The sequence below is a fragment of the Drosophila gunungcola genome, assembly GCF_025200985.1.
Source record: "Drosophila gunungcola strain Sukarami chromosome 2L unlocalized genomic scaffold, Dgunungcola_SK_2 000007F, whole genome shotgun sequence".
NCBI lineage: Eukaryota > Metazoa > Arthropoda > Insecta > Diptera > Drosophilidae > Drosophila > Drosophila gunungcola.
Window position 1 is genome coordinate 3,370,450 of NW_026453162.1, and position 16,003 is coordinate 3,386,452.

Here is a 16,003-nt window from a genome sequence, read left to right on the forward strand (position 1 = left end):
ATTAGAAAATTGCAAAGCACTGCCAAATTTCTGAAAAAAAAAACTTTGGGTGAATGTAAGCCAGGCCCTGTGGAAAAGAATAAAAAATGTAATCTTCTCAGTTTGGAGTTGGCAGAGAAGAGTACTTTCGGATTAAAAAAATGGGAGGAAAAAAAAAAAGTTTATATACCCTTGCAGCTATTGCAAAAATTAAATATTCTTGAAAACATTAAAATTATGATTTATGATGATGATGACTTGATGATTTGCAGCTCAATTATTCGATAGTTCCTATGGCAGCTATTGATATCGTTTTCCAATTTTAATAAAATTAAGAGCATAATTCGAACTGTCAAATTATTAATAAGTCAAAAAGAGTTTTATAAAAAAATTACAAAATAGAAAAGTTACAATATTTAAAATTTTGTTTTTTAAATTATTTTTATTGTTCCCATGGAATTTTTATGTTATATGTTTGATGAATTTAAACCGCAATTCTAAAATAAAAATTAAAATACAGAAACATTTAATTTTTTTCGTTTATTTTTCCTATTGATCCTATGGGAGCTATATGCTATGGTCGTCAATATGGCTCGTTCCGACTTATGTACTACGTGCAATAGAAAGACAACTTTTGGGAAAGTTTCATGCAGATAGCTTTAAGTCTGAAAGACTAGAAAGACTAGCGTAGAAACGGACGGACAGACTGACAGACGGACGGACAGACGGACATGGCTAGATCGACTCGCCGTGTGATGCTGATCAAGAATATATATAATTTATAGTGTCGGAAATGTTTCCTTCACTGACTGAAATTATATTACCCTCTGCAAGGGAATAAAAATGAGAAAAAAAAATGTTTTTAAACCATTTTGATGCCACTCTAGTCTCAAAATATTCCTGAAAACATTTATTAAGATTGTAGTTCATAATTTACATTGTAAAACATTAAATATACATATACAATATTAATAATATTTATTAAATAATGTCAAGCTGGCGGGAAAAAAATAAATTCTTTCTGTTTGTCACCAAGCCCAGCTAATTGACAGTAAGACCGAAGAACACCGAATTCGGTGAACTGTGAAAATTTAGGTCACATTAGAATGAATAAAGTTTTTCCGCAAGCGAAACTGTTTGTTCTGAGTTTGAGTTCTAGGCTTTACGCCTCATTAAACTTGCCGTGAGCAACGGATTTAGTTTTTGATTGTTTTTTTTTCGAGTCCTTTTACGGTAGAAAGTAAAAGAAATACCGCAATGCAGTTTGGCTGGAATCCGATCAGTTGACTTCCGATACGAATTTTTGTTTGATTTCCAAACCAGTGTTGTACAACTTTACTGACAGCTGGTATTTTCTGAACTTTTCTTGCTGGCAGAACGGCGTTTTCAGCACTTCAACGACGGGTCACACTGGACACATGTAGCAGGAAAAAACGCAGACATTGAGAAAGAAATCAGAAAAATAAATTCGCATTAAAGCCAGTTCGCCAGTGCCGTGGTCGGTGGTTTTATGGAACACTTCGCCTTCGATCATCTAGCGAGCGTGCGCGGCCACAACTTCCTATGACGACAGTGAGTTTTTCCCCAGTGTCCGAGCAAGTGCAATTGTGTGTGTGCGAGTGTGTTAGTTCGGGAGCACTTCTGATGGCCAAAAATGTTCAATTAGCAGCGAAAAACTGGCAAAAAGCAGACGCCCACCTGGCGCAGGGCGAGAGTTATCAAAGGAACGCAGGAAAAGTGTTGATAGCAGGCTCGGCCTCGGCCAACGGGGAAAACAACCCCCCGCACTAGTCGAAGAAAATGTTTGTATGTGTGCTTACTGGCAGCGCAATCGACGTCCGAAAATCAGTAATTAAAGTGAAAATCTGCCTTTAAAACAAACGACTGGCCCCCAGCTAGGTTAGGAACCATCGCGAATGTGTGGATTGCGGTGAAAACGGAGCACGGGAGACCATTTTGGTGGCCACTGGCCAGAATCTGGCGCACGAATTGCATACGCCAGCAGAGCAGCGGCAGCGCTGCAAAGTGCGTTGCGTCGCTGCCGGTCGCCATCATAGCGAAAAATATTGTGATCCCACGCCTGGAAAATAGATATAGGGTCGAAGTATAAAGAAGTATTTGGTGCTAGTCGAGATTTTCGGCCAGGGGAACGGAAGTTAACTTTTTAAAAAGTACAGTGCTGCATTTACCCTCCAACAGCGCCCCCCTCTCTTACTCCTCCGCTGGAGGTGTACAATATGGCAACGCAAATGCGTAAAAATTACAACTGCCAGCACGGCTCCTGCTGGAAACAATTACTAATATTTAGTGCAAATTTCGCCAAAACCATACATATTTATGTACATGCTCGGTTCGGCTGTGTGTTTGTGAATGCGTACCTGTGTCTGTTCGTGTAAGCTGTTTGTGACTGTGTAAGCTGCGGGCGAGTGTGTGTTTGTGCGGCTGAAAATGAAAATTATATAAAAGAAGCTTTCGGCCTAGGCTCTGCTTTTCCGAGCGACCAGATCAGCGAACAGCAGAACAACAGCATTTAAACAGTTTGTGCAGTTCCAAAAACGACAGTTGGCATGCCGCGCTTCCCAATCAATAAATCCCCCAATCCCCTGATACCGATATTAATTGAAATCATGGGGAAGGGAAAGGGAAAGGGAAACAATATCCCGAGCAGCGCAGCAAACGCAGCATGCCTCTGCCAGCGTCACTGCCCCGTCAATGTACTTTGTTCACTTGATACACAAAAACGGTACTCGTCGCTAATCTCGCTCTCTCTAGGAGAGCGCGGGCTCTTCCTGATCAAGCACACGGCAAACTATACACACACTCTGTGTGTGTGCCACCCACTTTTGCTCCCTTCCCGTCGTTGATTTTGGTGGTGGTAGTGGTAGTGGCGCCCCATATTCGTGCGAGAGTGTGTGCTACAACAACCACCAAAGAAAAAGCAAAGCTCTGTGCCGGCGGCTTCCTTTTGTCTAGCTGACGAACGTATAAAATCTGCTTAAAACCTCAACCGGAACTTGGAGTTGACAGCGATTTTCAACATGGCTTCGCATCCGTTGTATCATTTCATCAACCGAATTTGGATTGATAAACTGAAGAAGATAGAAACTTTCACCGTTGTACCAGTGTGTGTGTGTACTAAAAGTCCTGTTTGCTCAATGTTTTGAATATATTACGTGCAATCGAGACGTTCACAGTGTGTGCAGGTTCCTATTGAATTTGTAAGTTTATTGGTTGGTCGCTATGTTATACATACACACGCCACGACAATCCCCCGTGTCCGTGTCCGGGGTTGTGCTTGTATTGGCGTGCTCCACTTTTGTATGCAACAAATTCAGTACTGCTAATCGCAGCTGCACTCTCTCTCCGGGAGAACTAACACCCCCTCCACTCAATGTAAAATGCGTGGAAGGCATTACTTCCCCTAGGTCCATTAAGATTCTTCGATCTCGCCAGCAAATAATGAACCGTTTTAAGCAACTGAACAAGTGCACAAGTTGCAAAGTCGAATTTTCGACTCCGTGAATGTTTGTTTACCTGCGAGGGTTCAGGGTAGGCAGCACAACACATACACACACAGGTGGCGGCGATTAGAGGTAGATACAGTGGGTCAAAAATGTTCCCGTTTCGATCAATATAAGTGCTATAAACGTTCGATTTTTAATGCTGTATTTAACAAAGAACAAACAATAGTTTAAGGGCCGAAAAAACAATCGTAATTGAAAAGTTCTACTACATACCGCCAAGTAAAATATCTAGTGAAACATACCGCAGTTGCTAATTTAATTGAATATAATCATAATTCGAATAATTTGTGTAATTAACCAATAAAGTCAGCTCGACATTCAGAGGGTTTGATTTCATATTTGGATATTACTTTTTATTTACAGATTTATATTCTTTGGCTTAAAAATTAATCTGGAATAAGTTCAAGATTAAATCGATTAAAGTTAAATATATGGTTGCCGAAAATAAGTAGATATCCCTGATTTCAAAAAATCCTAACCTCGTAAAAACATTGAAGTAATAAGTAAAAGTAGATGTGACAACAATTCAAAAGAGTTGCCACAGTAGCCAAATAGGCAGTTTATCAACAAAACCGAACTGGCCGAAGCGCGTAAACACATTTAAGTTGGGAACTATTAAACTTACCTGTACAACTTTTCACCTTTTCAGAGCCGAGGGCAATAAATCGAATCTGAACTCATCTTAAAGCTATGTCCGCCAAGACCGAGGCGGACAACACGACGGCCGCCAATTCTGGCGGCGGAGGAGTTGGAGGCGGCACGACCTCTGCCGGGGGGGCATCTGCGAACGGAACAGCCACTCCGGCACGTCGCCTGCGCACCCGCAACTCGACGGGCAACGGAACAGCCAGTGGAGGCGAGTCCGTGAAGAAATCAAATGCAAGCGACGAGCCCTCGACCCCAGTCACCCCAGCAGGGTCGGCAGGATCTCACGCCCATGGTCCGACAGCAGCGTCTCCGGCAGTAGTAGATCGCCCCATGCCCAGTGTGCCGATGAACCACGCCAGTAGCAGCGTGTCGGCCAGCAAGAAGTACCACAACAGCTGCCCTCATCCCACGCCCACGCCTGCGCCCACTGGGCACAAGAAGACGGTGCACACGCAGCCGCACAGCAGCAACAAGTTTGATCAGGGAAAGAACGAGGAGTTCCACTTCGACACGCCGCCAGAGTGCCCCGTGTTCCGGCCCACAGTTGAGGAGTTCAAGAACCCGCTGGCCTACATCAGCAAGATCCGCTCCATAGCGGAGAAGTGTGGCATCGCAAAGATCCTGCCGCCGGCCACCTGGTCGCCGCCGTTTGCGGTGGACGTGGACAAGCTGCGCTTCGTGCCACGGGTCCAGCGGCTCAACGAGTTGGAGGCCAAGACGCGCGTGAAACTCAATTTTCTCGACCAGATCGCCAAGTTCTGGGAGCTTCAAGGCTCCTCGCTCAAGATCCCAATGGTGGAACGCAAGGCCCTTGACTTGTACACACTGCACCGCATCGTGCAAGAGGAGGGGGGCATGGAGCAAACCACCAAGGACCGTAAGTGGGCGAAAGTGGCCAACCGGATGCAGTATCCCTCCAGCAAAAGCGTGGGCGCCACCCTTAAGGCCCACTACGAACGTATCCTACATCCCTTTGAGGTGTACACCTCCGGCAAAGTTCTAGGTCCCACACCAGCGCCTGCTGGAGCTGGCGGCACTCCCGTGAAGCTAGAGGATGGAGGCGGCACCGACTACAAGGCCCACGAGATACCAACGCGGCAGCAAATTGCGCCGCCGAACGAGACCAGCACTCGCCGTTCCAAGCGGTTCGGAAACTCGAGTGCCAGCTGTGGCCTGAGCGGCGTCACGCCCACGGCCAAGCCGTCCGCTGGCGTGTTCGTCAAGACGGAGACCAAGGAGGAGTTTAAGAGGGATCTGCTCAGCAGCTTCAACGCCGTGAACAGTGGCGGTCCGCAGTTGGCCACCGGCGCCCCCGCAAACACACGCGGCGCCACCCAGAAGAAAGGAGGCGATCCTCCGGCCCTTATCGTTGACCCACTGATGAAGTACATATGCCACATCTGCAACCGTGGCGACGTAGAGGAGTCGATGCTGCTCTGCGATGGATGCGACGACAGCTACCACACCTTCTGCTTGCTGCCACCTCTGACTAGCATACCCAAAGGTAAGGTCTATACGGGGAAAGGTAGATTTGTTTTGAGAATGCTTAAGTTTCTCACATATGGTTTCATACATTGTTTCAAAGAAAATATCTTGCATACGGGTTACAGCGACGAATTAAAAAAACAATTAGATCACTAAAATAAGTATATCATGCACAACGACCTGTTCTCCGACAAACCTAATTACCATGTCCAACGAATTTAATCAACTACTAAGAAGGTTTATTAAACTTTTGTCCGAGTTCCTTGTAAGGCTCGTATTTTCTCTTCGTGACTAAACTGCAATGCACTCCTCCTACTTACTTGTCCAGGAGGTAAAAAACATTACATACAAGAAGTAAGGTATCTCATAGTCGGAAAACTCGTCGGTTCTGTATTTTTTTGTTTTATTGTTGTAAGTTCATTTTGCATCAATAATTAACTACAAATTCTAACTTATTCATCCGATCCAGGTGAATGGCTTTGCCCGCGCTGCGTGGTTGAGGAGGTAAGCAAACCACAGGAAGCGTTTGGCTTCGAGCAGGCGGAGCGGGAATATACTCTTCAGCAGTTTGGGCAAATGGCCGACCAGTTCAAACAGGAATACTTCCGCAAGCCGGTGCACTTGGTGCCCACCGAGATGGTGGAGCGTGAGTTTTGGCGCATCGTATCTTCTATTGACGAAGACGTTACCGTCGAGTACGGGGCTGACTTGCACACAATGGATCACGGGTCCGGGTTCCCTACCAAGAGCTCGTTATATCTGCTCCCTGGCGACCAGGAATATGCGGAGTCAAGCTGGAACCTCAACAACCTGCCGTTGCTGGAGGATTCCATTCTGGGCCACATCAACGCCGACATAAGCGGAATGAACGCACCGTGGATGTATGTGGGCATGTGCTTCGCCGCCTTCTGCTGGCACAACGAGGACCACTGGAGCTACTCGATCAACTATCTCCACTGGGGAGAACCCAAAACCTGGTACGGTGTCCCAGGGTCCTGTGCAGAGCAGTTTGAAGAGACCATGAAACAGGCAGCACCCGAGCTTTTCTCCTCGCAGCCCGATCTTCTCCACCAACTGGTCACAATAATGAACCCGAACATCCTGATGAACAACCGGGTGCCTGTGTTCCGCACCGATCAGCACGCCGGCGAGTTTGTAATCACCTTTCCCCGGGCCTATCATGCCGGCTTCAACCAAGGCTATAACTTCGCCGAGGCCGTCAACTTTGCGCCCGCCGATTGGCTGAAGATGGGGCGTGAGTGCGTCAACCACTATTCCATGCTCCGCCGCTTCTGCGTCTTCTCGCACGACGAGCTCGTTTGCAAGATGGCCCTGGAGCCGGCAAAGCTCACATTCGGCATCGCTACAGCCTGCTACATCGACATGGCCGAAATGGTGGACACGGAGAAGAAACTGCGCAAATCACTCCTAGAATGGGGCGTCACCCGAGCAGAGCGTCGCGCATTTGAGCTGGTGAACGACGACGAGCGCCACTGCCAGGAGTGCAACACCACGTGCTTCCTCTCGGCGGTGGCCTGCGAGTGCAACGACAAACTGATTGTCTGTCTGCGCCACTACACTGTACTTTGCGGCTGTGCTCCTGAGAAGCACACCCTGATCTACCGCTACACGCTGGACGAGATGCCGCTGATGCTGCAGAAACTAAAGGTGAAGGCACACAGCTTCGAGCGCTGGCTCTCCCGTTGCCGTGACATCGTCGATGCACATACGCCCACTTCGGTGACCCTGCAGGAGCTGCAAGACTTGTGCAAAGAGGCCGAGACCAAGAAGTTTCCCTCCTCGCTGTTAATCGATCGTCTTAATGCTGCGGCCATCGAGGCGGAAAAATGTGTGACAGTTATACAGCAACTCGGCATCAATAAGGTTAGTTCGTATCTTTTATCTAATCAACACTCTACATGTACCTCAGATAGTAAAAACTTTCTTAAAACCTAACGTAGGCTTACTCTTGCAACTATAATTAATTTATGGTGTTTAAACTTTTAAATTTAGTTAATCCTGAAATATTTAGTTTTAGTATAATACGACAACAAAAGATTAAAAATCTTCAGTTAGTTTTTTTCATAAATTGAAATGTTGTTCGTAAAACTTTTTTTTACTGGGTCAACAATAAATGAGTTTCAGAAAGTACATAAGTAGGAACGAAACGGATCGGATGATTATAGCATATAGCTCCCATAGGAGCAAAATTTATAACTTTGCTGGTTTTTCTTCGACATTAGTAATGGTTAAATATTTACGGTTTGCGTGAAATACGGTTTATGGTTCATCAAAATCGGACGGCTATATCATATAGGCCCCGTGCAAACAATAAAAATATTAAAAAAAAATGTTTATATTAACTTTTTTAATTTGTAATTTCTTTTAAAAAGTCTTTTTGACTTATTAATAATTTGACAGTTCAGAATTACGCTTTTAATTCAATTAAAATCGGAAAACGTTATCGTATGGCTGTCACAGGAACTATCGAATAATTGATTCAATGATTCAATGTTTTTAAACATATTGCGTAAATCATAATTTTAATGTTTTCAAGAATATTCAATATTTGCAATAGCTGCAAAAGAACTTCGGCTGGCCGAATAATACAATATAAACAAGAAAGCACACTATATTCTAGTTCCCAGACTGCCCAGACAAATACCCGCTGCTCGGCCGGTAAAAATGTATCCTTTGTTTATTAGATAGGGCTAAGTGATCGCTGATGTAGAGAGACTTGTTTAAGACTGCAAGGGTAAAAAAAGGAAAATAATAAAAAAAACAATGTTTAGAAAATAAAAATTACCTTATTTTGAATGTATTTTAAGACAACGTTATAATTTTTTAATTAGTATAGTCGTCCAACCCAGCCTTGAATTATAATACCATCTGGAAGGGTATACAAACATAGATAGACAAAATTTGATAGGGTGTTCGATTTTATATAGCAGTTATGGGATATAATCGTCCAATTATAATACAAATACATTCAATGTATTACTGAAATTCCATAAGAGTCAAGAGGAACGCTATAGTCGATACCCGTTGCACAGCTAGCTACTAACCAAGAAATTACATTTATGCTAATACCTTCTAAAATAAGAGTTAAATTTGAAAGATTTTTTGAGTTCACAGTTGTTGACCGAATAAACTGACTGACTGACAGACGGAAATAGCTGGATCGACCCGCTATTGATCCAAATCAAAAATATATATACCTTATAGAGTCAGAAACGCTTCCTCATACCTGTTACTTACTGCTCTACGAATACAATATACTCTTTAAATGTTTTAATGAAGAGTATAACTATAAATTCGAGCCATAGAAGTTATATGCATATAGTTTGATTGCCAAGAAAGCTATATCAACTTTTGTACGCTCTTTTGTCCGCCTTTTATAAAACTTTATGCTAAAAGTATTTCTAATTGCTGAAAAAACGAAGTTCATTTTTAATTTTAGACAGAAGTTGGCAACGCATTGAAGGAGATATTCCGACCATATAAAGTGTATATATTCTTGATCAGAGTCGGTCTAGACATGTCCGTCTGTCCGTTTCTACGCATACTTGTTTTTCAGTTTTAAAGCTATCTCTATGGAACTTTCCCAAAAGTTTTCTTTCTGTTGCAGAAGGTATATATGTATGTCGAAACAAGTCGGATCGGACGACTATAGCATATAGCTCCCATCGGGAAAAAAGGAAAACTAAATATAACTTTGCTGTTTTTTACTTTTTTGTTAAGTTCTTCGATATAAAGTAAAGGTTTATTATTTTAGAACCACGATTTAAATTTTATTAAAATCGGACGACCCTATCACATAGCTCTCATGGGAACAATCCTAACATTAAAAAACAAATTAAAACATATTGTAACTTTTCTATTTTTTACTTATTTGTAATTTATTTGGATATAGGAAAGGTGTAATAATTCAGAATTAAGCTTTTAATTGTATTCAAAACGGAAAACGATATGATGTAGCTGTCATAGAAACTATTGAATAATCATAGCTTCAATGTCTTTAAGCAGGAATGTTTAATTTTTGCTAAAGTTGCAATGGAGTGCTTCTTTCTTGTTTTTTGAATTAATTGTTTTGAATGAAATTTTAAAACTTTAATAAGATGCGTTTTAAAACTTGTTCTGCGTGCGCATAAAAAAGATTGTGAACGTTTTAAGTCCTTAGCTTTTAACTGAGCGAGTAAATTGCATTGACACAGAAAGCCGGGCTTCAATACTCCTAGTTTGAGCAGAAATGTAGATACATAGCTTGTAGGGTCGAAAAGGTCGCCTTCTTTGCTTTAAAAGGGTTTTTCCAATCTGAACCACGCCTAATCCCATATTTAACCACCAGGTACGAACTCGCTCGGACCACAACCAGGAGGCGGCTCAGTACAAGCTGACCATGGAGGAGCTCGAGTTGTTCGTCCAGGAAATCGATAATCTCTGCTGCATCATTGACGAGGGTGCATCTGTGCGGGAGCTCCTGGTGTTGGGGAAACAGTTCGTGGAGCGGTCCGAGAGCCAGCTGCAGCTGACGCTGGAGGCGCTCGAGGAGAGCGAGCTAGAAACATTGATAAATGAAGGCAGCTCTCTGCGCATCGAGCTCCAGCAGCTCGACCAACTGCAGAAGCGGCTGAAGCAATGCAAGTGGTACAAGCGCTCGCAGGGATTGAGGGAGACCAGCTCGAAGCTGACCTACCAGGACGTGAAGAACCTGCTGCACATGGCGGCTGCCGACCTGGACCCCACGGACCCCTATGTCGACAGGGAGATGCGGAAGTTGCAGCAGATTGGGGCAGACATCGAGGCCTGGGAGTCGCAGGCGGCCAAGTACTTCCGGCGACTGAACCAACAGCACGAGCTGGGCGAAATAGAGCAGTTCTTGAAATCGGCCGGCGACATCAACGGTCAGGTTCCCTCGCACGGGCTGCTGAAGGATGCGCTTCGAAAGGCGCGCGAGTGGCTGCGGTCCGTCGAGCAGCTGCAGCAGAACAACCACGTCACATATTGCCACACCCTCGAAGCGATGATCGAACGCGGCCTGAGCATACCCATCCAGCTGGAGGAGCTCAGTCGAATGCAGGGCCACCTGAACAGTGCCCACCAGTGGAAGGACAACACAGCGTGCGCGTTCCTCAAGAAAGGCACCTTCTATACGCTCTTGGAGGTGCTCATGCCCCGCTCGGATGCCATAAATATTGACTCGGATCTCAAGCCGCGCTTCCAGGTAAACGACTCACCTTACCTTCTTTCCTTCTCTTGCCCTCACTAATCACTTCTGTATGCAGGATGACTTTCTGAAAGAAAAAAATCCGGCGGAGATTGTGGCCAGCTTTAAGCATGCCGAGGAGCAGGAGCTGCTTGATATGCGTGATCTTCGGCGTCAGAACATGAACAAGAACCCCTTGCGCGACATGTTCTGCTTGTGCAAGTCTGAGTTCCGAAGCCTGATGTTCAACTGTCAGTTGTGCCGCGACTGGTTTCACGAGGATTGCGTTCCACCACCTTCGGCCACGAATCAGAATGGAACCCTCAACGGCGGAGCGGGAGAAGGAGCTAATCGCCCGAAGTGGCTCTGCCCCAGCTGCGTGCGCTCTAAGAGACCGCGCCTGGAGACCATCCTTCCGCTGCTCGTCCAGCTGCAGCAACTGCCCATCCGTCTGCCCGAGGACGAAGCCTTGCGTTGCCTGGCGGAGCGGGCCATGAACTGGCAGGATCGAGCGAGGAAGGCGCTCAGCAGTCCCGACGTGAGTGCTGCCCAGGAAGCGATTCTGGCCCAGCAGCAGCAGAAGCGGCGTTCCGAGGGTGGGGGAGCAGGGCTGGGCAATATCAACAGTCCGCGGAAGCCACGTCGCCGTGGTAGTCTCGCGAAAGAGGCCAGCGGTTCCACAGAGTCGGATGCTGACGACGACGACGATGAGGACGAATGCCGGCTTCGGATCGTAGAGGACAACTATAGCAATGATGAGGATGAGTCACGTATCGCCCCCGCGACCGCCACCATCAACTCCGATCTCCTCAAGCTGCTGTCGGACAGCGAAATTGAAAATCTGCTTGACCTGATGATGGAGGGCGACCTGCTCGAGGTCTCCCTGGACGAGACGCTCGAGCTGTGGCGCATTCTGGAGACGATGCCGCCCACGTTGCTGCAGGCGGAGGCCATGGAGCGAGTGGCCCAGCACCTGCAGCGCCAGCGGCAGCAGCAACCGAATCCGTTGCCCACATCCGGAGCCGAAGACTCGAACGACAGTCTGCTGGTGCAAAACAGTCCCAATAGCAACAGCAATAGTGGAGGCCCGACGGCATCATCGGCCAGCAACAGCGGGCGCAACAAGAAGAGGCGCTCCAACGACACTAGCGGCCACTCGGCTGTGCCGCGAAAGAAGCAGAACACACCCAAGCAGACTCCCGGCAAGAAGGGGCCGGCGGCTGCGGGTCGCAAGAGTGATGCCAAGGCATCCCCAGCAGCATCCACGACCCCGGGAGCGGATGCCGATGCTGAGAACAAGCAGGCCAACGGCGGAAACACCAACTCTAGTACGGGATCTGGTGGTGGCAATCAATCTGCGGCCACCACGCCCACACCCGGCTCGACGCACAAGAAGCGCAAGCGCGTCTCCACAACCGCCGCCGCCACCAACAACAACAACAACAACAATAGCACGAACAACAGCAACAGCAGCACCAATGTCAACAGTAGTTCGGCCAGCGCGCAGGGAGCAGCCACCGGCGGCAATAACGCAACTGGCGGCCAGAAGAAGCACGCGCAGCGTTCTCAGCAGGCCGCGCAGGAGGACGACGAGGAGGAGTGCCGGGCGGAGAACTGTCATAAGCCCACCGGACGGGAGGTGGACTGGGTGCAGTGCGACGGCGGCTGCAACGAGTGGTTCCACATGTACTGTGTGGGTCTTATTCGCAGCCAGATCAAGGCGGACGACGACTACATCTGCATCCGGTGCACCAAGACGGTGGCCATTGGCGCACCCGGATCCGGTCACAGTATAAGCGCGACGTCCACGACGACGCCGGGCAAACAGAGGGCGGTGCAATCGGCGCGGTAGAGTGAATGGAGTGACTGGAGTCCTGCAGTTGCCGGGCGGCCGATACATTTTAGATTTTGCAGTGACAGCCGATTTGTGTTTTGCGCATGATGTACTACTACTACTGAACACACGAAGCAGGCCGACTAACGGTATTTACTAAGTTTAGTAAAGTCACTTGAATGTTTGGGTAGTACATATTTACCAATTATCGCTATACTTACGCATCTGCAACGTATAAAACATTTGAAAACAACAACAAAAAAAAAAAAAAGGAAATACAAGAGCAAAACATAAGGGAAATAAGAAGAAGCATAGGGATTATCGATTAAGTAAAACAGAAGAAACGCAAACAAACCCACACAACTATTTGTTTTTGTACAATTCAACCCATTTTTTACGTTCGTTAAACGTTCTTTTACTATTATAATATATTTTACCATTACCATTACCTGCTATTCTTAGTTTTTGTTAATTTAATTCACTTTTTGTGTTCGCCCATCGAGTTTCGTACAATGCGCACGCAAAGTTTGCTTACATTCTATTTAAGTTTTTTCTTTAACCGAAGGCAACTCTCGTTTTACTTTTGTACATTTTTGTTTACCTAAGGTTCCGAGCAAAAATCTTCAAACACTAAGAATCTTCCAATTTGACGCGTGCCGCTGCCTTGTAGACACACCTTTCTTTGTATGTTCTTGTTTATTACCCCCAAGTTAAATCTAAAACAAACAAAAACCTGTTAATAAAACGATCATACAAAAAATAAAATTCAGTATAAATCTAAGTTTACATTTAAAATACAATGAAAATGTATAATTTTTAATTTATAATTAGTAAGTTGACTAGAAATCCAGCAACTTGGAAGTAAAAACAAAATTTAAAAAAAAAAACAAAAAAATTGAAAAATAACTTGGTAATATTAACGTACAACAATAAACACAGTGCTTAGAATTATGCAATTAAAAAGCAGACAAAAAAATCGGAACACACTTTGTAAAATCTTTTTTTAAATGTGTATAAAACTCAAGATGATAAAAGTGCAAGTTCTAATGCAAGCAACCCAAGATAAACGATAACGGAAACAAAACAGAGCCCTAAACATATTAAGGATAAACACTTTAATTTCATTAAGCAGTAATGTACGATTAATTTCAATGAATGATCCAAAAAATATTGAAAACATTTGCCCTCACGACACCTTCCCCCAACAAAATATATAATTCTATAATTTAAATAAATTATATATAAATAGTATTTAAAAAGAACTATTTGTTTTATTACTAATTTTTTGTAATCCTGGGAATAACTGATTTAGTTTTATTCATTTATAATGAACTCAAGTGATTCATTAATCATTCAGCCGTCCAGTCTGGCTGCTAATCAACTAGCAGAAAAAATACTTAAAATAATCTTGTCGACTTACTGGCCAAGTGGGCTGCAACTTAATTAACAAACCTAAAATTGTTTATCAGGAACCGTCACGATTATTACCGATACGTACATTATTAATACCCTCGCAAAGGCTTTCAATCGTTTTATTCAAATATTTTCAAGAAGACATTTCCGACCCTATAAACAGCATTAACAGGCGGGTCGATCTAGCCATGTCCGTGCTTATTGTTATTGATTTATCAAGTCTCTGCCTCTGCTCTGCCGGCGAAACATTTCCAATTTATTGTCAACATCAAGTTGGGTTCAGAAACAAAGTTGACCACTAGTAAAATTACAGGTTATAAGACTTATGTTTACTTAGTTTAGCATGTTTCCGTTTAGCCCTGCGCTTTGAAGCATTTCGTGGCGTTAGTTCTTTTCGAAGTTTCATTTACTTGCACTTTGTACAGGATTAAAAGTTTACCTATTTTACTTATGACTTTTTATTTTTGTATATTCAGGAAAAACGGTTTCTTCTTAAATTATAGCTCGATTTAGCATGACTGTGATTTTTCGATTTATGGGCGTTGAAATACACGTGCGCTGCCTATGAATTGCTAGAATCTGCATGTCACATCCCAAATCTATAGCTTTTATACATATGTAGTTTCCGCGACCTCGACGTTCATACAGACGGACAGACAGACGGGCATGGCTAGATCGACTTGGCTGTTGATCCTGATTAAGTATACATATACTTTATAGGGTCGAAAACGATTACTTCTACCTTATACATACTTTTCTAAGAAATACAATATACCATTTTACTCTGCGACTAACGGGTATAAATATAAAATAACTGCTTGAGAATTATAAGCTATACAGATGCGGTCAAAATAATAGTAGTGCGCCGCCCCTCATGTTTGTAATTATTATATTTCTTGTCAAAATTTTGCCATGATTGACTATTTTATTAGATTTGACTATATATAGTCGAAAACAAAAGAAATCCGGACCATTTTGAAGTCAGCCATTATGTGAAATTAGGACTAACATCGGCCGGTCAAAATAATAGTAGTGAAGACGATCAATTCAATAAATTAAAAAATCTGAAAGTTTCATAATTCAAAATTATATTATAATGACATACTCCTTTTTTGTTGTAACAATTTTGTAATTTGAAAAATATTATTTGTCTGGGTTTAAGAAAAATAAATAGCACGTTTTGCATTAATTGTTCGAAAAAGTACCGAATAAAATTTTGATAATTCTTAATTAGTTTTACGCATTGCAGTAATAAATCTGAGTTAAAAATCTAAATCTATACGGCGCATGAGCTCTTTGTAAAAAAAATGAGTAACAAAAAAATACCTTAGTTTGTGAGGTCTTAGCATTTGAAATATCCTCAAATCAAAAATTTTTAGTGCATCGGCTTATTTGCTGCAAGAATAGTTAGGTAATAGATGCCATAATATAGTAAAAGCCAAAAATCTTTTCACAAATTCAAAACAAAGTTTACAGACAATACAGCATATAGTTTTTTTTTTTGCCGATAGATGCATATCTAGGATAAAGCCAGTGATACTCAAGGCTATAGTAATCAACAATATTCTTTTATAGATATAGTTTACCATTGTTCAGGTTAATCTTTTTCAAATTTTAGAAAAGGTTTGATGTCATGTAAGAGGTTAATAAATTTCATTTTTAATCAAGAAACAACCAATTCCATATTTGACCTCTTTTGACTTAAAAGACGTTCAGAGGATTCTTGACCATATAGAATAATGGTCTGAAGTCATAGCTTATAATAATCGACAAAAACCGAATTAATTTAATCCAAACAAATGTTTGGAAAATAAATTATTCAAATTTATTTAAGTTTTCTTATTATTTTTCAAATTGGAAATAGCACTACTATTATTTTGTCTGAAATTAGACTCCATTGCAGAAAATAGTTGA

General features: G+C 43.5%; 1 protein-coding gene across 3 annotated transcripts; it reads left to right on the top strand.

Moving 5' to 3' along the window:
* Positions 1–1,341: 1,341 nt before the first annotated feature.
* On the top strand, positions 1,342–13,124 carry LOC128253122 (lysine-specific demethylase lid). 3 transcript variants are annotated; one of them, XM_052981278.1, is made up of 5 exons: positions 1,342–1,551; positions 4,153–5,655; positions 6,106–7,520; positions 9,985–10,860; positions 10,922–13,124. In XM_052981278.1, exons 2-5 carry the CDS (start codon positions 4,194–4,196, stop codon positions 12,692–12,694), a joined length of 5,526 nt encoding a protein of 1,841 aa, XP_052837238.1. In that variant the 5' UTR covers positions 1,342–1,551; positions 4,153–4,193; the 3' UTR covers positions 12,695–13,124. The 3 variants fall into 3 exon arrangements, with proteins under 3 accessions (XP_052837238.1, XP_052837240.1, XP_052837239.1); XM_052981280.1 differs by lacking the exon at positions 1,342–1,551 and adding an exon at positions 1,577–1,785; XM_052981279.1 differs by lacking the exon at positions 1,342–1,551 and adding an exon at positions 2,612–3,197.
* Positions 13,125–16,003: the final 2,879 nt, after the last annotated feature.